The following is a 22,519-nucleotide window of genomic DNA, read 5'->3' as shown; positions in this document are numbered from 1 at the left end:
TAGGGCTGACACCTGCTGAGGGCATTTTGCTCCCTGGAACCACAGCATTAACCACACCTTAGCTATGGTGGACATCTATCATATTCACAGCTGTCCATCACCTTTTGAGTAGTTTTTTCCATATTTGGGGATATCTGCAGGTAATGAGTCCCATCTTCCCAGTATTAAAGTCAGAATTCAAATTTCCAGACTCCCTTGCAGCTAGGATTCACCATGTGATCTGGGCTCTGACTCTCTGATGTTCTCCCCCTCCACTTGAGGTTTGATTCAGAAATGGGTAGTATGAAAATGTGGGCAGTGCCTGGAGCTTCCATTTCGGCCGACATGGATGACAGCAGAGGCCTCAGCTTTCAGAGGTGGTGGTGAGGTCTGGTTCCCAACTCAGAAGTGGCAGAGGTGGTGGCAGGAGGGTCTGCAGTAAAGTTGAGGTCCTGCTCTCCAGAGCCTGGTAGCAGCAGCCACAGTAATACCAGTTTCCCCCCCTGGGATGATGCTACCACACAGTTTAGGGCATCATTCTGGAAACTTTACCTCAGTCCTTTTTCTCAGCCCTCCAAATGATTCTTTATTCTTCAGGGTAAGATCTCCTGTCTGTAATCCCCAGCAAGAGTGGATTCTGTTGTCAGCAACTGAGAATCCACCTGATGTGCTGGGTGAGCCAGGAACACCTGACTCTAAATCCATGCCTCAGTACCACGCTGCCATCTGAGCCATTTCTGCAGCACAGAATGTCTGCCTGGGCCTCATCCCCTATTTCCTTCTTAAGTCAGGTGCAGAGAGGGATGGAAGGCAAGTGCTCTTCTCTGACTCCCACCATCCCAGGAGCTTCTAACAGAACAAGAATGCTCTTCTTCATTGAAGTTTTATAACCAACACTTTGTGCAGGGCAGGTGTTCAGTAAATGTTTGATGAATGAATAGGCGAGTATACTATAAAATTATACCCAACTGGGTCCATAATCCAGACTTGCACTGTCTATCACGGTACCCACTAGCCAGACATGCTTACTGACCACTTAAAATGTGGCTAGTGCCACTGAGGGACTGAATTTTTATTTTATTTCAATTCATTTAAATTTTTTAATTCATACCTCATTTCATTTTTGGAAAACTTTCAGCTTGCTTAATTTGTGTTTGTAAATGTACTTTTTCAGCTATAAATTTTACGAAGGCTAAGTACAGATCAAATATCTCCAATGAAAATTTAGCACATTTTTGATACAAATCGAGATGTGCTGTAATTGTAAAATACACACCAGATTCCAAACACTTTATGAAAAAAGAATGTAAACTATGCTATTAATAAGTTTTACATTGGTTACATGTGGAAATTCTAATATTCTGGATATATTAGGTTAAGCAAAATATATCATAACCTGACTTCACCTGTTTCTTTTTTTGATGTGACTACTAGAAACTGTAGGCTTCACTATGTGGCTTTCACTGTATTCTGATGGACAGCTTGGATCTGACATTGGCATGAATGTCAGTCGCAGGCAGATGAGGTCCCAAGGACATGTGTTACCTCTGGGCACTGGAGCCTCTAACCTTGCAGACCTGGACACAACCTTTACTGTTCATTCTCCTCCCGGCTCTAAACACAACAGGTGGAAGTTTAGGCATGGGCTTCTGCAACATGCATAAGAGAAGTCACAAATTTGGTGTCTTTAGGGACCAGGGAGGTAACCTACTGGGGAAAGGGCTGGAGGTAAGGCCACAAGCAGTGACCAATTGCTCTATTTAAAGGCAATACACAAAGAAAACTCCCCAAGTGGATCATCTGTGTGCCATCTCTGCACAGGCCCATAAGACCAAAAGAGGCCCTTGGAGAGCCTTGAACATGGTCCCTTCATCCCAAAGTAGAGACTGAAGCCAGAAGGGAAAAGCCAGGCTAATTAGCACTACAGTCAGGGCTGCCCACTAAGTGTCCCAATGCCCCCGGAACACGCCATCTCTTGGCTTTAGGTGCTGGCAAATGTGTGCCAATCAGGTTTGATTTGAGAAAGGAAAGAACCACCTTACAGGCATCAGGGAGCTTGCCACCTACCTCAAGATATCCAAGACTTCCTTTCCCTGCACTGTGAGCCCATTCTGACGGATTAAGGTGGGGGGCAGAAGGTAGTCCCTCCCATCCTAGAACCCCCCTTCCTCCATGGCTTTTTTTGGCCGCGTTGGGTCTTCGCTGCTGCATGCGGGCTTTCTCTAGTTGCAGCGAGCAGGGGCTACTCTTCGTTGCGGTGTGCAGTTTTCTCACTGCGGTGGCTTCTCTTGTTGCAGAGCACGGGCTCTAGGCGCACGGGCTTCAGAAGTTGTGGCATGCGGGCTCAGTAGTTGTGGCGCACAGGCTAGTTGCTCCGCGGCATGTGGGATCTTCCCAGACCGGGGATCGAACTCATGTCCCCTATGTGGGCAGGCAGATTCTTAACCACTGCACCACCAGGGAAGGCCCTCCTTCATGGCTTTTATTTACAATTCCAAAAGACTTGAAACTCTTAAAGTGATTTGTTCCAGGGTAGGGAGTAACACAAAATAAAGATGACTCTCGCTGGCATGGAAAGCAAGGAAGAGACAATAGGAGAAAAGGGGAAAACTGTACCAGACTCCAGGGGAGAACGATGCTCTTAGTAGTTCAATCTTGAGCCAAATGAAGAGGGAGAAGGCCAAGGTACCAGCCTGGAGGGACTGGCAGCCCCCGATGCGGTGGGAGGACTAACAGAGAATGGATGGGGTTAGGGGAAGAGGGGAGGGTGAGAGGGCCCCACACCGAAGGCTTGCTTCTAACAGAAAGGGAAGAGAACCTCCCTGATTTACCACGCTGGAAGCACAATCTACAAAATGCTTCTCTCCAGCCGGCCCCCATCGGTACAATTTTACCACATAAAACCATTCATACCCACATTCAAATGTATCCGTCTGAGCAAAATACAGCTAGTAACAAAGAAAGGCAGTTTTCATATTTTATTATACAATGTTGTCCATCATAGAAAAAGCTTTAATATTTTTAATTAAATACAGAAGAAATTGTTAGTGTTGCCAGAGAGATCATTTGTCTGCCCTTGAAAAAATTAACAACACCTGTTTGCAAACAAAAGGCTTGCTTAAATTGAGTCAAATCCTTTGTTCTCTTTTCAGGACCCAGCCTACTGATTTATCTTCTATACAGTGTCTAACAGGCAGTAGGTGCTGAATAAAGAGTTGACTGAATGGGATGTTCTTTAATCCCTATCCTCTATTTCCTGACCCTAAAGTGGATCTTGACTCATGGGGTAAAATCCCCGCCCATCCATGCCTAGGGGAGACCGGTGCCTTTCAATAGCCTTTGATACTTAACCGTGGTTTAGAGACACTTACCTGAGGGAAATGACTGAGGATTTCAGAGAGAGAAAGAAACACACAAGGGCAGGTACAGCAAGTAGGTAGAGACAAAAAGATGCTAAGACAAAAAGATGCTAAGACATCTCATCTAAAAGAGAGACAGATTCAGGGATGGAGCCACTGCAGGGGCTAGCGACAGCAAAATGAAGTCAGAGAGACTTAAAACTCACACAGTTCAAGATAAAGAGATTAAAAGGTTAGACAACAATAATAATCTTGAAGTTTCTTTTCAGCTTTGATGTTTTATGACAGAGATAATGGCACAGAGAGAGGAAGACAAGGCAAGGATGGGAGGATAAAGAGACAAAGGAAGTCAAAGGAGACAGGTGGACAGCCAGCTATGACTGTCCATCTTTAGATCTGGCCTTGAACCCCTGTCCTGCTCTCACCTCACACCCAGCACGCTGGGCTCCTTGATGACTCAGCACCCCACGCTCACCGGGCTCCTACTGTAAGTCCAGTCACATCCCCGCCTTCCCCCACCTTAAGATCTCACTCTCTGTAAATCATTTCTCCTACATCCTCCATGATGGTTTCTCACTGCTCCAGCCCGTACTCAGCTCCCTCCCTTCCTAACTCCTAATGCAGGTGTAATTCATACCACATCCACATCCCCTAACCACAGGGCACGTGCTGCTGGTTTAGCGTTTGTCCTCAGCTCCTACGAGGGCATCTTGGTTCCCACAGGAGAACTGTGGTTTCCACAAGGCTCCAAACCCGACCTCATATATTCCAGGAGTCCCCATGATACCCAGTCCAGTGCCAGGTATCACTAAGTGCTCAGTGAATACTTGTGGACTAACCAGTCCCCAAGGAGTGCCAACAGGGCAGCCTAACAGTCCACTGGTCTATTAAATAGCTTCCCGGAGGCTGGCCACGCTGGGGCCATCTCCTGGGCTCCTGCGCCCCCTGCCGGCCAGGAAGGGATCTGCACGCAGGATGACGCGGGTCGAAAGGGTGGTCCTGACCCGAGGAGGCGTCTGGACTCGCGGTGGCCCCAGGCACCGTCCAAGGGTCCTGATGAGGTCGGTGGGCACAGCCAGGAACTGCAGCTGTTTTCTTCCTAGGTGTAGGGGTACATCCCGGTAGACAGAGCTCCACCCTGCCCCATAGCGGGGCTCTCAGAGCTTCTCATCCAGCTCCAGGCCCTGGTTCTCCTGGGCGACCCAGCAGACCCGGGGTGGGCTGCCGCTCTGCGTCCCCTTCAGGTAGTTCTGGATGACGGAGGCGCAGTCCAGCCGCTCCATGGTGGTCATGAGGTAGTGCAGCTCCTGTAGGCTGCCGTTCTGCTCCTCAAACAGCTCCAGGATGGCTGCCGCGGGGCTGCGCTGGCAGGACAGGAACCTGGCCGAGAGCGTGCGGGGAGGAGGTGAGGGGGAGGAGGGGCTCTGCAGGGAGATCCACCCCCTCCCCCAGCTCTGGTCCTCATCCTGCTCTTAAATGCCTTCCAGGACACTCTGGGATGGTGGGAGGGCCCAGGACTTGAAATCGGAGATAGCCCTGGCTCAAAGCCTACTCCCCTCTAGGCCTCAGTTTGCTCTTCTTACACGAGGGCTTGGGTGAGAGAGAGGACCTCTAAGCTCGCTTCCAGCTCTGATGTTCTGTGTTTGCCTTCTCAACCCCCCACCCCCCGCCCAAACACACTCTCCCCTTCCCCCCATCCCAGGCCCCATCCTGCCCACCACTAAGGAAACAGTTGCTCCCAGGCAGGACCCTCCCCTGCTCAAAAACCTTCCAGTCTCTTTCACCTACTAACCAAGCCCCCTCCCCTGACTTTCTGGCTTACCCACCACTTGGCCTTGCCCTGTTTTTTCTGACCTCTTCTCTCTGCTCCCATCGCGCAGCTTCCTTCTCACCTTAAACACACCAGACCCACCACCTCCTCTGCTCCTCCCCCAAAACAAGAAGGTGGATCCCCTACTTCCCCAGCACCTGTTTCTGAAGCCCTCCTTCCCACTTCCCAGGTGGAGGAGACCATTCTGCATCCCTCAGTTCAGATTTCTGGTCATAGCTCCCACAAGTCTTTATTATTCTTTTTTATTTAATTGAGATATATAGTTGACCCTTGAACAACACCACTTTGAACTATGTGGGTCCACTTATATGTAGAGTTTTTCAACAGTAAATACTACACTGCTACATGGTCCCTGGTTGGTTGAATCTGTGGAGGCACAACCGTGGATATGGAGGGCCGACTATAAGTTATACTACGATTTTCGACTGCATGGAGGGTCACACCTCTAACTCCCACATTGTTCAGGGGTCAACTGTAATTGACATAAGTCTTCATTATTCTTGCTTCAGCCATTTCGTGTCTCTGTTTTCAACTTGCTATGCAATATGGGATACATACAGTAAGGTCAAAGGAGCACTTGCCTTGATTTTTTTTAAGCTCTCTGTATCCCTTACTAGAGGGTGACCTCCTTGGTTCTGGGACCATGTCTCATTCATCCTGTGTCCCAATGCTTAGCATAGTTTTTCCAGGACTTAGAAGGTGATTTTAAAGTCTACCCTATTTTCCAGATCCAGCTCTAGTCCCATCTCCTGGGCGAAGTCTTCCCTGACCACCCGTCATCCTCCGGGCGCTGAGGCTTAGCTCAGAATTGGTTTACTGATCTCTCTTGAGACCATGGCTGCGCTGTCCCCACTAGTGCCAGGCACTCAGCTACATGCTTTATACACATTATCCTATAGTCCGCCGTTCTGCCCCTCAGGGCACAGCATGTCAAGCACTCAGTATGTACCAATGACTTACATGTCAACCGATCCATTTTTGAATATTTATTGAACCAATATTTATGTATTGAACACCAGCCATGAGCCAGGCATCATTCTAGGTACCAAGAACAGTGATAAAATAGAAAGATGTCCAAAGCCTTCCTGTGGAGTCCCTTTCACTTCCCCTGCTCCTCTCCCCTGGCCTCTTCCTCTCTCACCTGCCGTTTCCTCTCCTCTTTGTAGCCATGAGAACGAGGACTGCTCGGCCCAAACCAATGAGATCATTGTCACTGAAATCAACCCTGTTCTGAGAAATAGGGTGGGGAGTAGCCGCTCCCTGACTTTGAAGTCACTCTTGTGAATGGTCCAGTCTCCAAGGGGTCCTGAGAACACCCATCCCAGTCCACCCTCCCCCACCCACCTGTGCACACCTCATCCCTCTTACCGGATTTTCATACCACAGAGCCCCAGGTGGGAGGCCAGTCGTCGCCAGTCATTGCCAGTGATGCTGTTTGGCTCCAACAACATCTGCAGCCGCTCGAAGAGCTCTGGGGGCAGCCTGAGGCAGGGGGAAAGGGTGGCCTTGGAGGCGAGGATCAAGAGACCCAGCCTGGTTCCACAGACACCTCAATGCCATGCTTGCCCTGCAAGCCCAGGGGCAGGAATCCCAAACATGCCCCGGGCAGCAGCTCAAGCAACCACCACCTCACCTGTTGCATGGGGGTGGCTGGGTCACAGCTGGTGGCGCTGTCCAGGATTCTTCCTCCGATGCCTGGAATCTGAGGATTTCCATGTACTTGGTCTCCAAGCCCTGAGCCAACAGAGGGGCAGGGAACACACTTAGGGATCATGGGACACCCCTCTGAACAAGAAGCTGGGGCACCCATCTCCATGCCTCGTGTCTCTCCTTCAGCCTGTCACCGGAGACACTTAACCAGGAGACACAGTCCCACCCCAATCAACACCCTCTACCCTCTGCTTCCCCAACCTCACAGCCTTCAGCCTTAAGTTTGCTCAGAGCTCTTTGGGACCTGGGACATGAAGACCAAACAAGGTACATCCTAAGACACCAGGAGAAGTCCTGGGTGGGGTCAAGGGCAGGGGAGGTCATCTAATAATAAAGACACTGAACTTGGGCATACATGCCCCCTTCCTCCATTCCTCCTCTCCTTGGTTCCTCCTCCCCAAGTGATACCCCTAAGGGTATCTGCCTACTCTCCAGTAAGATGCCACATGGTTCCCCAAAGACTCTCCAATCCTGATTTCTTCATGTCTTCCCTCGGGAGAGTGGGAGCTCTGACTCCCATCCCACCTACTCAAGGCCCCCTTCCTGGGTCACTCTCCACCTGAAGATACACAGCACCATCTCTCAGATGTAGACAATCTGTCCAGAAAGAAACCACTTCTCTTTGATGCCCAAGTTCCTCCAGGTTGGAAGAAAGGGTTCATGTAGGGTTTGGTTCTTTTACCCGCCTGCTAGATTCATCCAGGGATAGACAGGAGAGTCAAAGACGGAGGGTAACTTGGAGGCCAGGCAGTCCCTGCCCCTGGAAGAATGCCCTCCTCACCTGCTTGGTTATGTGATTAGAGCCATACTTCCTAGGCCCCAGACCCTCGCCCACTTTGCCCAGGACTCCCCCAGGGCCTGCCCTTCCTCTGCCCCTCAGCTCCAACTCACATCCTGGAAGGTGTGCATGGTGACAATGATCTCATTGGTCAGTGCTGAGCAGTCCTTGTTCTCATTGGCTACAAAGAGGAGACGTAGCAGGTGAGAGAGGAAAAGGCCCAGGAGAAGACAGCAGGAGAGCAAAAGGGACTCCAATGTCAGGCTGTGGAAGTCTGAAGCAGCTGCGTAGCCCCCCATCTTCCTCTCTGCAGAGATCTGCTGCGGCCCCTAACCTTTAGAGAGGGTCTGCAGGCATGGCCGAATGAGGAGCTGTAGGGCTCCAGGGTGACCAGGAGGGGAGAGGAGAGGGCAGGAGGTAGACACGGGGCTCCTGGGCTACCTGCTTTTCTCCGGAAGCAGAAGGAGCGGAAGGGGCACTTTCCATGCCAGATGTGCAGATGGGGAACCAGCTGGCAACTGCTGTCGTCCACGTTCTCCCAACCTGGGGAGGGGGCAGAGAGACAGAGGGCCTCAAGAGGGGAGACTTCCACAAGGGCTTAAGGAGGTCACCCTGTGGCAGGCACTGTGCAGGGCGCTGAGGGGAGGGATGGGGAGGGAGCAAAGGCAGGAGGGTGACTCAAGTGGATGGGAGACCCCAGAGCCTGGGTGGGGACCCTGGGAGCTGTCCTACTTCTACCGGCACACAGACTCCTCCCCCCACCTCTCCACCCTCCCCTTCACCCCCCTCCCTCCCATCCATTAGCCCAGATGCAGCCACGCATGCGCCCCTGTCCGACACCCCACAAACACCCTTAGCCACCCTGTCAATTCCCGCAGCCGACCCACAAACGAACGAGGGAAGAGAAGACTGGGCCTCCCCCTCCGACACCAGCCCCATCCAGGTGGGACAAGAGAAGCCCCTCGCTCTCTCCCTGCCCCTGCTAGTGCAACGCCTCTCCTCTCACCACCCACCTGACTCGGCTGGCCTCCCACGGAAGGACCGGGGCTCCGTGGGCAGCAGAGGGAGGAAGTGGGAAAGCCGGGGTCTCCAAGAGGCAGCAGCAAGAGCCAGAGGGCCCCCTTGAAGCTGCTGCCTGCCCAGGAATCTCAAAAAGAAACTCAACGCCCCAGGTTTCCACCACAGGGGAGGCGCAGACCCTTCCCTCCAACGGGCTCCCCGACGCGCCATGCCTGGCCCTGTCCCCCTCACCCTCGGAGATGTATTTGAGTTTCAGGTACTGGTCCCCTCGGGCCCCGGTGAAGTCGAAGAGCTGGCAGGGCCCACGCAGGCGCCCGCCGTGCGGCTGCTCATTGGTCACAGCCCACCGCAGGGCACAGGGCGTGTTGTTGAGGAAGTAGACGCGCAGCTGCAGGTGAGACTGCCCGGCGGCCAGCGGCGAGCAGAACACGGCCAGCTGCAGCCATTTCCGGGCTTCCCGGTGCACAGCTGCCTCCAGCACACAGGTGTAGAGGCTGCGGGGAGAGACGGTGGCAGGGACCGTGCACAGTGGGGCAAGGGAGGCTGGGAGACCAGCCCACCTTCCCCCGGGCTCCCACCGCACCAGGGGCCTCTGTGTGGGCTCCCAGGTGAGGAGAACATTCCAGGGCATGTAGGGAAGAACTGGGGCGGAGGGGTGAGCTAGGGGGAAGGAACGTGAGTCATGGCACAGCGACTGTCACTGGGTCCGGAGAAGAGCCAGCGTGGGAAAGAAGGACGCTGGGCTCAGGGCCACCCTGCATCGCCCTGCTCTGGTCAGTGGGTGGCAAGGAGACTGGGAGGCAGAGGGACCTAAGACCCTAGAGAGACATAGCTAAGGACAGGCGTGCCATAGGCTAGAGTCTCAGAGAACTGGAGGGGCAAAGTGCCCTAGACAGCTTGGGGACAGTCCTGAACTGGGGCACAGGGAAGAGACAGACAATTTTAGAGACAGAGGTGGAGATGGGACAGGCCCCATCTAGACACAGGACCAGGGTTGGGCCAGACCTAGACAGGCAGAGGGACCACGGTGGGACACACGGTCCTGGATGGGGTTGGAGCAAGATAAGCTGCCACAGGCACCAGGACAGAGGGACTGGGGAAGGACAGGGGGACACGGGGTTTGCAGGCCTTCTTGAACAGATAAAGGGGCAATCCCCTACTGAGAGGTGAGGGTCAGGCAGACAGAGAAAGGGGGCAGGAAGTACAGGCTGACGGGCTGGTGCCTACCTGAAGTGGGAGAGGTGGATGCGACATTCATCCCGGGAGATGTGGTCTCCCGGCCGCCCCAGCGGCTTCCAGGCCTTGGCATCCAGCAGGGTCGTGTTGCTGCTGTAGGTACAGGCCTGACTGGGCTGCTGGGCACAGTGCTTGAAGGTGAGGGTGCAGGGCTTCAGGAAGGAGGCCCCATGGGGACCACACGCCACCACGGGGCTCACCAGCCCCTGGGCTCGGGACAGCGACGGGGCGTCTGACAGATCCCACACCAGGATCAGTGCCACCCGCTCCTGGCGGCCCACAGACACAGCACCTGGGGAGGGGGAGAGCTGAGATGGGCCCAGCAGGCAGGCACAGCCCTGCGGCAGAGGAGGCCAGGCCAGAGTGGGAGGGGAGGTGGGGCGGGAGCCCAGGAGCGGGCGTGCAGCAGGGCACGTGGAGAGGCAGTGCGGAAGGAGAACAAGGTGACTGTGACTGACTTGGGACGTGACCCTGAGCAAGTCGCCCCCTCCTCCAAGGGCTGCCGCCAGCTCACTCAGGGCCTTGTGTGAATTTGCAAAAGGTGCTCTTCCTCCAGACATTTTACTTCCCTTTATGGGAGAATCGTCATAACACACTGTTCACTAAAACAAGGCCCTTTACCTCCACCTGCCACAAAACTGTCATAAAAAATATGTAATGTATCCATCTTCGGAGTCAAAAACGTCATACTAAACATAGAAGCAATTTTCAAAATTATGAAGATGTCTCTGAATGGTGCTCCCTTGGAGTTGGTGCCCTTGTCCAATGGGCAATGTGAACAACTGTACACTAAGAAGGAAGCCGGGTGCCGTTACCTGGCGGGATGAGCAGGGAAATGCCCGTATCCTGGAGCATCAGGCAGCCACCGCGGTGGTCCACCTCTCGAGCCGAAAACACCAACAGCTTGTGCATCAGCTGTCGGATGACAGTCTGGCCTTGGGTGGGTGTGTGCAGTTCCTGGTAGAAGGCGGCCATCTCCTGCAGCGAGGCCGGGGGTGCCTCCCCGGAGGACTCACTTTCAGGTAGGGGAGTGGGATGGGACGCTGGCTCCTCTTGGCTTTCCAGCTTCCAGCAGGCGCCCAACAGCCGGCGGGGGCAGCGCCATTGAAGGCACTGGGCCAGAAGGACAGCACTTGCCACTGGAACCCCCACCAGCAGTAGGAACTGGGCGAGTTGGAAGGAACCCTCATAGGAGCACATCCGCCTGGTCACTTGATGCTGCCAGTTCCCCTGCACCCCTGTGCCAGCCGAGGCCAAGGGCCTGGGGGAAAAGGAGGTCAGTGTCAGGTAAGCCTTTTCAAGGTCGTGGAGGCTAAAACTTGACTTTTAAGCGGCTGCAATGAGGGATCAAATTGTCTTCATCCCAGTGCACCCATGCACCTCGGTCAGATCAATTTCTTTAACAGAAATTAAAGAAATTAATTTCTTTAGTAATTTCTCTCCCTCTCTCCCTTCCTTAAGAAAGTGCCAGGCTCCCCATGACCTAGTACATCAAATTTCTCTCTCATGAGACAGAAAGAGCTTGGGTTTGGAGTTAGAGAATGTGGGTTCAAATGTCACCTTGGTCACTGCCTGAGTGAGCTTGTCCTATTGTTTAATGTGCTTCAGTTTCCTCATCTGTCAAAACAGCTCCCTTGATCTACATGGGCTGACATAGGAAAATCTTAAAGTAGAAAAGCAAGTCACAAAGAGCAAGAAATCCTCTGATCTCATTAATGTAAACAACAAGACTATATACAGCTGTAGCTACCTATTTATGGGTGTATAGATGTCAATGATAGAGAAAGGTCTGGAGCAGTGCTCTGTAATAAAACTATAACGTGAGCCACAGATGTGGCTTTCTTTTTAAACTTTCTAGGGGCCACATTAAAAAAGTAAAAAGAGGAGCTTCCCTGGTGGCTCAGTGGTTGAGAGTCCGCCTGCCGATGCAGGGGACATGGGTTCGTGCCCCGGTCTGGGAAGATCCCACATGCCGCAGAGCGGCTGGGCCCGTGAGCCATGGCCGCTGAGCCTGCGCGTCCGGAGCCTGTGCTCCGCGGGAGAGGCCGCAACAGTGAGAGGCCCACGTACCGCAAAAAAAAAAAAAAAAAAGTAAAAAGAAACAGGAGAAATTCATTTTGATAATATATTTTATGTTACCCAATATATTCAAAATATTATCATGTCAACAGGTAATCAATATAAAATTACTGGAATATTTCACATTCTGTTTTCTTACTAAGTCTTCGAAATCCATGTGTACTTTACACTCACAGCACATCGCAATTGGGATTCTCTTTACTTCAAGGACTCAGTAGCCACGTGTACTAGTGATTCCTGCCTTGGACGTGCAGGTCCGGGAGGACACATCCCAAACTATTGCCATTGGTCATTACTGAAAAATGAAAAATTAGGGGACTGGAAGGTGTGAAAGAGGACATTCTATTTTCTTAAACTCTTTTTTCTGTACTCTTTGAATCCCCCCACCAAGCGTGTCTGTATATTAACTTTGTAATTCTTTTTAAAAACGAATAAAAGTGAAAAAAAAAAAAAACCCCAGCCTCTCAGAGTGATGGTGAAGATGGCATGAGATCATGTGGAAATCATTCTGTAGATGATAAAACCCTGTCCAAATATGTTTGTTTATTTATGCCCCTCCTTTTGCCAGAAAAGTTGGAGCGTAGTTCACAGGGATATGTAAAATACAAGAGTAACAAAAGTTAAAAGTGGAAGCAAAAAGAGAAAGAAAACCAAAGGTGGGGGCCTCCAGTGAGGCTCACCCAGTTCCCAGCATCACACTGGGGCCTTCCAGCAACTTTCCCGTGAAGATGTCAGCTCTTCCTCAGGCCCTCTGGGATCCACTGCCTCCCCCTCCTACTTTCCCTCTTCCTCCCTTAATTTCCAATATCCCCACCCTCGGGCAAGACCAGGCTCCTCACAGCTCATTAATTCTAGCCTCTGGCCTTTGGTCCTGCTGTTCTCTGTTTCATGCTCTCCTCACCTGCCTCATCTACCTGCCTGGACCCCTCCTGCTCGGGAGTAACTGCCACCCACCGTCCCGGCCCCCATTCACCAGGCCGTGACAGTCTCGCCCTCTGAAATCTCTCACTGCTGCCTCCCACCATACTAAGTAACTCTTTTTTTTTTTTTTTTTTTTTTGCGGTACGAGGGCCTCTCACTGTTGTGGCCTCTCCCGTTGCGGAGCGCAGGCTCCGGACACACAGGCTCAGCGGCCATGGCTCACGGGCCCAGCCGCTCCGCGGCATGTGGGATCTTCCCGGACCGGGGCACGAACCCGTGTCCCCTGCATCGGCAGGCGGACTCTCAACCACTGCACCACCAGGGAAGCCCCTAAGTAACTCTTGACCATATGCTGTCACGTGTGGCTTTCCCACTCAAATGAACGATTTCTGAGCACCAGCTGTGGACCAGGAACTGTGGGAAGTTCAGTCCTGCCAACAATGATGTCTTATTCGGCTCTCACGGAGCTTCTGAGGGCATGGGGTTCATTTACTCCGAGGCTGAGTTCTGTGAGACACCATATCCTCCTTCAAAGTCCCCAGGGTTCCCATGGTTGATTCACTAGGATCTGCACTAGTGAATCATCCCTTCACTTATGCCACCCACCAGGAGCTGAGGCTTTGCCCCACACCCCTTGGTCCTTCCTTGCCCAACTTCTTCCTTCCTTCTCAGGACCCATGAAACCTAAGCCCCCTTCCCATCTCCCCTGCCAATCCCCAACAGGGGTCACAGCTCCTCTGTATCATCAGGATGGAGCACTGAGGCGGGATCTGTTTCCCCCATGTCCTCATTGAAAATGTAGATGAGAAGGGAAGGCGTGGCATTGCTCCCTTGGCCTTAGCATGCAACCCTGCAGACCGTGCCCCTGGCTGGGGACACAAGTGAAGTAAGTGAGCCGGTGACGCCTGAATCTGGTGGGGAGGGGGGTCGGAGCCGCAGACTTCCCTTTACGTCCCATCCAATCCTTTCGGTCCTTCCATAGTAAAGACAATTGGAATTATAACTGTAGTAATAATAGCTAACGTTCACGGAGATTTGCTGAGCCAGTGTGTTAAAGCGCTCTGCGTGGCCTAGCTCATTTGATCCTCACAGCAACTTTATGAGCTAGCTTTTATTTTTATCTCCATTTCCCAGATAAGGAAACCAAGTTTTCTCCCCCAGGGAGGACAGAGGGTAGATTATTAAGCTGCAACTGAAAGCAGAAGGGAAGAATGAGCAAAGATGACAAGAGCTTCCAGAAACACTCCCTTTCTCTCCCTGCCCCTTCTTTTTCCCCAGGGTCTCTTCATTTCCACTTCTAGAGGAAATGAAGTTGGAAGAGAAAGAAACAAAAATAAATACAAGGAAAAATAAACATAAGGAACTAAAGGCACATCCTTGGTGCTACAACGAGTGATGCTTCCCCCCACCCCCTGCCCACCAAGGCACCAGCTGCAGGGGACGGGCTACCTATTGGGAAAGAAAGGAGGGGCTTGCCCTATTTCTACAGCAACAACCTTTCCAGGGCTTCCAAAGACCAGAGTCCAAATCCCCTCCACCCCATTGGGTGGCCAGAAGAGTTCCCTTGCCCAACCTTCCAATCTGGAGGGCCTCTCACAGGGGCCCATTCATTACCTAGCCAGAAGCAGGTTAACTCCTCCCCCAGCTCAGCCCCCTTCTCCCAGGCTGACAGCTCTCCAGGCTGCGTTGGCCCTCACTCCATTCTCCCCTTTGCCCCAGGAAGGGGAAGGGTCCCAAATCTATTAGCACAGCAACTAGGTAAATGCCAACGGAAGCCTCCCAACCCCATGGCTGACCCTTTATTACCCAGGCCTCTGGTTTGTCTTGCCCCAGACCCTTGATCATGCTGGGTAGCACTTCCCCAAGATGAGGGTCTTTTAGGATGCTGCCATCACTTGTCCCTAGGGAGTTGCCTCCTCCAGCACAAGGATCCAGGCTCCTGCTGCAAAGCTCTGCTCATATCCTTTAAGGAAACTCTCAACCCTTCTCCCACGTCACTGGTTCTTATTGTGTCTACTCCTTGAAAGATCTCCAGTTACTGAAGTACATAAAAGGTACCAGGATGCATGCGTCCAAACCTAAGTCATGGGCAGCATTCATGAGCATAGTTTATATTTCCATAGTGCCTCCCCTTGGTCCTCACACCCACTGGGCAGTGGCCGTCTCCCAAGCCCCTTCCACCTCTCCTCCTCCAGCACAGGGTCTCCACACTCCGCCAGGCCCAGTTCAGCTGGGCCTGGCTCCTCCCCTGAGCTCCAGGTGGCCCCATCGCAACACTCACCCCACCCCCAGCTGCCCCAGAGGGTGTTCACATTACCGTGTAGGTGCTCCCAGAGGCTGCCGGCTTGTCCAGGAACAGTAGTTCCTTCTCTGAGAAACAGAGAGGTCAGCCAGACCCCGTCGCCAAGCCAGCAGGCAAGTGCAGGTGGGCGGGGAGTCCAGGCAGGAGTGACCTGGCACTTCCGTTTCCCGGCAAAGTCCTGCCTCTCAGCTGCCCTAAGGAGGGGTGGGGAGTCTGTCCCTGTCTATTGGCAAAGTCCAGCCAAGGTGAGGGAGGATCGCAGGAGTCAGTGGACTAGGTCTAGGACTAGGTCTAGGACTAGGTCTAGGACTAGTAGTCTAGGTCTGGAAGGGAGGGGACAGAGGGAGACAACCTGGGTACAGGTGAGACCTCTCTAGAGTGCCCTCTGCTGGTCAGTGGCTGTCCCCCACCAGAGACTTAAAACGGAACAAGGTAAGAGGAACGCTAACCAGGGCTCCTCAAACTGTAACGTGCACGAACCGCCTGAGCGACCTTGTTAGAATGCAGGTTCTGATCCCGTTGGTCTGGGGCGGGGCCTAAGGTTCTACATCTTAGAAGCCCCCAGGTGATGCCATCGCGGCCTGTCCGGGGGGCTTAGACAATACCTAGTTCTACATCCTTCCTGCACAGATATGACCCACAGCTGCTGGCGGCACTGGGGCACAGCCATATCTGCTCCCTACCCGGTGCCCTTTCCACTGCCCACAGGGATGCTGCCACTTGGGGGAGAGTTGAACTTCAGGCCGTTTGCCAGCCTGGTCCTTCCTTTGACACTCTGCCCCTGGAATGAAAGCTCCCTGTGCAGAAGGATGTTTTTTCAGCCATTTGCTCTGTATCCTTAGCTCTCAGTACAGCCCGATCCAAAGTAGGTGTTCAATAAAGACTCGAATGAATGAATGGGCCAGCTGAGAGAAAAGGGGAGGCATTTTGAATCCAGACTGCCAACACTGAAACCAGTGACCCACCTGCTGGCTGTGCAATCATAGGCTAGTTTCTCAACCCCTCTGAGCCTCACTCCCCTTGTCTATCAAATGCACATAATAATATTTACTTTGCGAGGGATAATGATGGTCATTACTGAGCTAATAAATACAAAGTGCACACCGCGAAATGGTTACTCAGCAAGTGGTAACTTGTCCCTGTGCTCTGGCCTCCTGCAGCGGAGGTCACTCCTCCAGGCCCGAAGTGATCATCTACCATGGAAAATAAGTAACTGCTGCTGCTTTCGTCTTAGTTAATGATTCTCTAGCCTCTTGTCCCGGACTGCACCCCCTTCCCCTGGGCTGCCTTCCCCAGGAGGAGGGGATAAACACCTCCCAGGGGTGCCCAGGTCTGCAACGTGGAAAGATGGGACAAAGGAGTGGTGGAGAGCAGCCAGCCTGGGGAGAGGACCTCATGTCTAAAGGACAAGCAAGGAAGAGGTGCTCAGAACTTTGACAGGAATGAAGAGCAGACGTGTTGGACTTTGCTGGACAAAGCTCTGTCTGAGTCACACAGGAGGTTGGCTGCCTTTTCCCCTGAGTCATGAGGTTCTAGGGGTTTGTGAAACAACTGTCAAGCTCAGCTCCAAGCCAACTAGCAGACAATAGCTAGGGGCTGTGTCCATGTCTCATGAGATCATTTCTGAAGCTGGTGCTTGCCTCACTGGGGACAGCCCCAGTTACAGCCCCAGTTCCGGGGAAATCTGAGGGTCCCCACCACCGCCACGGACACAAAGCTGGTTCATGGGATGCAGTGACTACAGGCATGAGTAGCCTGGCAGCCTGCGGCTCAGCCGTCACAAGAGGTCCGGGTCTCACAGCACCGACACCTCAACAGTTCTATCAAGGGGACTTCTCCAGAGGCCGGGTCTAGCAGACCAGGGCCTGCCCTGCTGAGACGAACGCTTCCGGGCCATGCAGGCAGCAGCCTGGACTCCCCAGCCAGTGTCACCACCCTTGTCACTGGAGAAGGGCAGGCCAGCTAGGAGCCCCCCTCCACCCTCCTCCCATCCCCAAGCCTCCTCTGCCCTCCACACATCTTACATCCCCGGCACTCCGTCTGCGAGGTATGCTGCCTGAGGTAAGGAGAACACAGGCCTGGGAATAAATAAAGGGGCGCCAGGAGTGGGGAGGACAGGAAAAAGGGAAGGGGGGTCGGGGGGACCTCCAACACTGGGTAGAAAAGTAGAAAACACAGACATAGAGACACAGGAAGGCAGAAGGTGAAGAAATGGACGGTGAAAAGCAGAGAAAGAGAAATAGAAAGACGCAGAGGCAGACAGGGTGGTTCTCCCTGTCTCCAGAACCTCCAGGACATGTTCATGGACCCTTGACAGGAAAGGATGGAGTAGGCACTCACTCCGGACACTGAGAATAACCACATTTTTTTTCCTTCTAATCCCGTCAATCATGGGGTGGAGGCTGAAATATCACGGGCGAATGAGAAGCATGGTATTGGGTGGGGGCCTTGGTTGGAGGAGGGTCTGTGCATCATCCCACATGCAAAGGACATGCAAAGCTACATGCAAATGAGTATGGCAGTGTTTTAATCAAAGACCAAGCGGTGGTTTCCTTGAGAAGTCAGGCCACAAAAAAATCTGGGTGGTTGTGTTTGTGGCCCCGACCCTCTGGAAGCAGAGGGATGGAGGGGGAACCTCCCCCAGCTCCTGAGGGGAAGATGAGAACTTTGGAGAAAGGAATCTACAGTGTCACTCGGCTGAGTTTGCATTTGGGCGGGAGCTCGGGCAGGGTGGGCCCCTGGGGTTTGCTGGTCTGGTATAGCGAGATAAGCCCGGGGCAGTTGGGCAGGCCAGTTCTGGACTAGAAAAGACTCCCAAGGATCTCTGGCTCCTGCCTTCCAAATGTGGTTCTTCCAGGTTGGTTATGTCAGCTTGGTTGAGTTCAGTCTGAGACACTGTCCCCATCGAGGGACTGCTATGTACCTGGCCAAGTGCCACCCACTGAGAGAGGCAGAAAAGACGGGCCTACCTGGACCTGAGATCAGGAGCCAGACACACGCTGGGGGAGAGGAGTCCTTCACTGAGTAGCAGTTATCAATACTAGACAGTACACTCTCAGTGCCAAATAAGCAGTGTGGAGAAAGGAAGTCCATGGAGGGTGGAAAAGGGGGAAGGCAGTGTGGGCTCAGAGGAGGAGGGTGTTTGCTCACCCAGTGGGGCTTCTATGAAACATAAAGAGAAAGACACACAGGCAGACAGGGTGGTTCTCCCTGTCTCCAGCACCTCCAGGACATGTTCATGGACACTTGACAGGAAAGGATGGTGTAGGCAGTCACTCCGGACACTGAGAATAACCACATTTTTTTTCCCTTCTAATCCTGTCAATCATAGGGAGGAGGCCCAGGACAGGCCTATGAGGGGCCCAGGCCAGGGAAGAGTGGCAGGTAGGAGGAGACAGACGGGCAGACACGGGGAAAGGACTAGGAGAAGGCCACCGTCAGTGTGTTCTCTCCCTCCCCAGGCTGTACCTCCTCAAGGAGAATGTGGCCTCAAGGGGCCGCCTTTGTGGCCCTGCCCCTCCTGGGGCCCACCCTGGTCTGGCTGCTCACCCATCGTTGGATGTCTGGTTGGTGTGACAGCCTGAGAAAGCTGCCCTGTTGCCCATCCCACAGAGTCTTGTTGCTGGTGTGGACAGCCATCTACTCTATCACGGGGTGAGTGTCTGTTTCTCATGCCCTGGGGTGGGAACAAGTCTCCTATCCCTGAACTGCTGCCGTACACTGACCTCTAAAGGGATGCTACCTCATCTTGCCTCTTCTGGGGTGTCCCCTCTGTGCCTGCCTCGGGTTCCAACCCCTCCCTCTTCCTCTACCCTCTCCCAGTATCCCCATCCCTTCCCCCACCTCTCCACCCCCGGCCCTCAAATGATGCCTAGACCCACTTACCCCGATTTCAGCCCATAAGGATTCCCTCTTGGTAACCAAAAAGCCCTAAGCCAGAGGGCTTTCTCCTTTTACCACAGAACACCCTCCTCTGAGCGTTTCTGCCACCATCTCTTCACAGATATGCCTCCTACCTTGTGTGGAAGGACCTGGGAGGGGGCTTTGGGCGACCCCTGGCCCTGCCCCTCGGCCTCTATGCTGTGCAGCTCGCCATCAGCTGGACTGTCCTGATTCTCTTGTTCACAGCCCACACCCCCGGTCTGGTAAGGCGCCAGTGCTCAGCAGTGGAATAGGGTAGGGGAAGATGAGGCCACCAGGCCCCAGAAGCTGATAGCACAGCAGGTCAATCAGGTGTGGGCAGGTAACGGTTGGGCAGACTTCTCTGAGCTTCCGTGGCATGCACAGAGCGCTGGGAACTTGGCTCGCTAGGTCCAGGGTGCTGCAGAAAGGTCGAGGGCCGGTTCCCAGGGCAGCCTGCCTGACCGCCCTGCCCCTGCCCAGGCCCTGCTGCACCTGCTGCTGCTCTTCGGGCTGGTGGTGAGCACGGCACTGATCTGGCACCCCATCAACAAGCTGGCTTCCCTGCTCCTGCTGCCCTACCTGGCCTGGCTCACCGTGGTTTCTTCCATCACCTATCGCCTGTGGAGGGACAGCCTTTGTCCAGAACACCAGCCCCAGCCCACATGGGAGAAGAGTGACTGAGGCAGGGGAGAGGAGAGAGGGCCAGGGTGGGGATAGAGGAGACCTCAGGCAGGGCTGTGGAGCTAGGGTGGGGACGGGGGAGGGGGGAGGGGGGAGGGCTTGATGAGTTCCTGAAGGTGACTCGCTCCAATGTGGCCACTGTCCTGGGTCCCCTGGTGCCACTTTCCGTTAGGATTCAGAGACATGGGAAAGGAGGGAAACTTATTTCACACTTAATATAAAATAATAAATTCTGTATTAATAAGAATTAATTTAGTAGTATCAATAAGTAAAATCCTAACTATCTTTGAGGGTATGATGTAAAATGTATACTTGAGTGTATGAGGTCCAGGGCTGCAGGGTGGGAATAGACGTGTCTGTACATCTGTGTGCATGTGCACATGTGAATGAAGGTGTGAGCGCACGTGTGGGAAGAGTGGGCACACCATTTCCGCTCACATGCCCTCACATACCTGACCCCAAAATTTAGGACTCGGATTTTTTTTAACAGATTTTTTTTTTGGTCACACTGCAAGGCTTGTGGGATCTTAGTTCCCCAACCAGGGATCGAACCCTAGGCCCCTGGCACAGAAAGTGGCAAGTCCTAACCACTAGACCTCCAGGGAATTCCCAGGACTTAAATTTTTAATTACCTGAAAAGTAAAGTGTTTTTGAAAAGTTACAGAAAATCAAAACCAAAAAGTAGATAAAGTAAAAAGGATACCAATTATACTTGTCAAGCTATATATTATATTGATTATATATTTTGTATTATGTATCATATATAAATATAAATATATATTATGTATCACATATAAAATATTATATAGTCTACAGTATATTAATTTTATTTAATTAATTTATTTTAATTACTATATTATATTAATTTCACTAATAACAGTATCATAGTATATATTATGGTTCTATGATATATTATACATTATATTTGTCGTATTAAGACCTTCTGTCATTATCTCTGATAAGATTATAGATCTTTTTTATTTTTGTTTTCATATACTCATACTATTAGTTTTTTACATCAATTAATTATTATCGTAATAAGAAAAAATGTTGAAAAAGGAGAGATGTAAGCCTCGGTGCTGGCTGGTGAATTCAGAAGGAGCTTCTTGTCCAGGCTTCTCTCTTACTTCTCTTTCTAAACTTTCTTATTGGCTTTTTTTATTTTCCTCGCTTCCCTCCTCTGTTTTCCTCTCCTCTTGTCTGAAAGCCCTGATGGTGGCAAGAAGTGACTGCCCCGGGGCTGGCTCCCCAAATCTTAAACAAGGCCAGCTGGAAGACCCAGGCGCCTTGCGGAAGGAGCTTTTAAAAATACCAACCAGACTCTCTAGGGAGGGGCTTGGGCATCAGTGTTTTTAAAACTGCCAGGAACCCCTCATGTGCAACCCACTTGAGAAACACTGCTGAGGGCGTCCCAGAGCCATCTGGGAGCTTATTAAAAATGCGTATTCCTCGGGCCTCACCCAAGACCTAGGAATCAGAACTTCGGGGGTGGGCTCCAGGCATCTTTAGATTTAACAAGCTCCCAGCACTTCAGTGAGCTGCTCGCTGAAATCTCAGAGCTCCAGGCATGGATGGTCTTTCAGGGCCTTTTTTGCTTTGACAACCTTTGGTTCTGTGAGCTGAGTTCTGGGTCTGGAACCAAGGACCACACAGCGGGAACAGACAGAGGACATCATCATTTGAGAAGGAGACTGGCTGTTCCTGGAGCTCACCAAGCGAGGACAAGCGAGAAGGAATCTGCAATCTCCCCGCCTCCACTAAGACACCACTAAGGGTGTGTTCTGCCCAACTGGGCACATCGGTCCCCGGCGTTCCTGGAGGGCACACACAGTGTCCCACCCACCTCTGTGTCCCCAGCTCCAGAGCAGCACAGAGAAGGTGTTCATACATCTATGTTGATTGGTTGATTGAATAAATGAACACATGATCCCATTAAAAGACAATGCTGGCCAGCACCCCACCAACACCTACACCCCACTCTGGACCAATTGAAAAAGCCTCTCTCTTGGGGGAGGGAAAGGCATTAATAGTTGTTGAAATTTCTCAGGTGGTTCTAATGTGCGGGCAGATTGAGAACAGCTGCCGTGGGGCGTTGCTTCTCAAAGGGCGGCCCAGTGATCTCCTGGGGCCCTTGTTGATGGCCTGGACTCCAGCCTGGCTCCAGACTCACGGAATCAGATCAACTTGAGGAATGCGGACCATAAGGTACGGTGGTTTGCAGTTCCAGCCTTGGAGACAGACCAACTTGGGCTCGGATATTGACCCTGTCAGTAACTGGTAACTGGGTACAACTTACTTCACTGTGCTTCATCTTCCTCATCTGTAAAATGGGGACCTCAGAGAATTTGGGGTAAGAGTAAATGTGTCTGGCACAGAGGAGGTGCTCAATAAATGTTAGCTGTCCTAGGAGGGGACCCCGGGAGGCCACCTGTTTAATGAGCACCCATGGTTCTGATTCACACTGCAATGGGGACCCACCCTGCTCTGAGACCCCGGAAGTACTTCCCAGACTTCCTAAGGGCCGGGAGAGTAAGTGACTTTCCCGGCAGGTCTGTGGGCCAGCCTGACCAGTGTTACACACACAAAATGATGGGCTCTTTTTCTTACACATTCACGTGGATTTTGACTTCCCCTCAATCAGATTTTTTAAAGCTTTCAGTTAAATTGATAACTCCATTGATCCAGGTAACTGTTTTAAATTTATAAATGTAATCTATAAA

At 52.3% G+C, this 22,519-nt stretch overlaps 2 protein-coding genes across 4 annotated transcripts; one reads left to right on the top strand and one right to left on the bottom strand.

Moving 5' to 3' along the window:
- Nucleotides 1–4,446: 4,446 nt before the first annotated feature.
- On the bottom strand, nt 4,447–15,344 carry UNC5CL (unc-5 family C-terminal like). The gene is made up of 9 exons (XM_082664237.1): nt 15,231–15,344; nt 10,729–11,174; nt 9,905–10,205; nt 8,909–9,171; nt 8,099–8,200; nt 7,771–7,838; nt 6,803–6,903; nt 6,538–6,651; nt 4,447–4,718 (listed from the first exon to the last, which is right to left on the bottom strand). Exons 2-9 carry the CDS (start codon nt 11,111–11,113, stop codon nt 4,496–4,498), a joined length of 1,557 nt encoding a protein of 518 aa, XP_082520363.1. The 5' UTR covers nt 11,114–11,174; nt 15,231–15,344; the 3' UTR covers nt 4,447–4,495.
- Nucleotides 15,345–16,767: 1,423 nt separating this feature from the next.
- TSPO2 (translocator protein 2) lies at nt 16,768–20,513 on the top strand. Of its 3 annotated transcripts, none has more exons than XM_082664592.1 (4): nt 16,768–17,262; nt 18,677–18,869; nt 19,219–19,360; nt 19,599–20,513. In XM_082664592.1, exons 2-4 carry the CDS (start codon nt 18,697–18,699, stop codon nt 19,797–19,799), a joined length of 516 nt encoding a protein of 171 aa, XP_082520718.1. In that variant the 5' UTR covers nt 16,768–17,262; nt 18,677–18,696; the 3' UTR covers nt 19,800–20,513. The 3 variants fall into 3 exon arrangements, with proteins under 3 accessions (XP_082520718.1, XP_082520716.1, XP_082520717.1); XM_082664590.1 differs by having other exon boundaries at nt 16,770–17,276; XM_082664591.1 differs by lacking the exon at nt 16,768–17,262 and having other exon boundaries at nt 18,580–18,869.
- Nucleotides 20,514–22,519: the final 2,006 nt, after the last annotated feature.

This window comes from Grampus griseus (genome assembly GCF_964374135.1).
Source record: "Grampus griseus genome assembly, chromosome: 10".
NCBI lineage: Eukaryota > Metazoa > Chordata > Mammalia > Artiodactyla > Delphinidae > Grampus > Grampus griseus.
The sequence above is the reverse complement of the archived record's forward strand: the minus strand, read 5'-3'. Positions and strand labels throughout refer to the sequence as shown.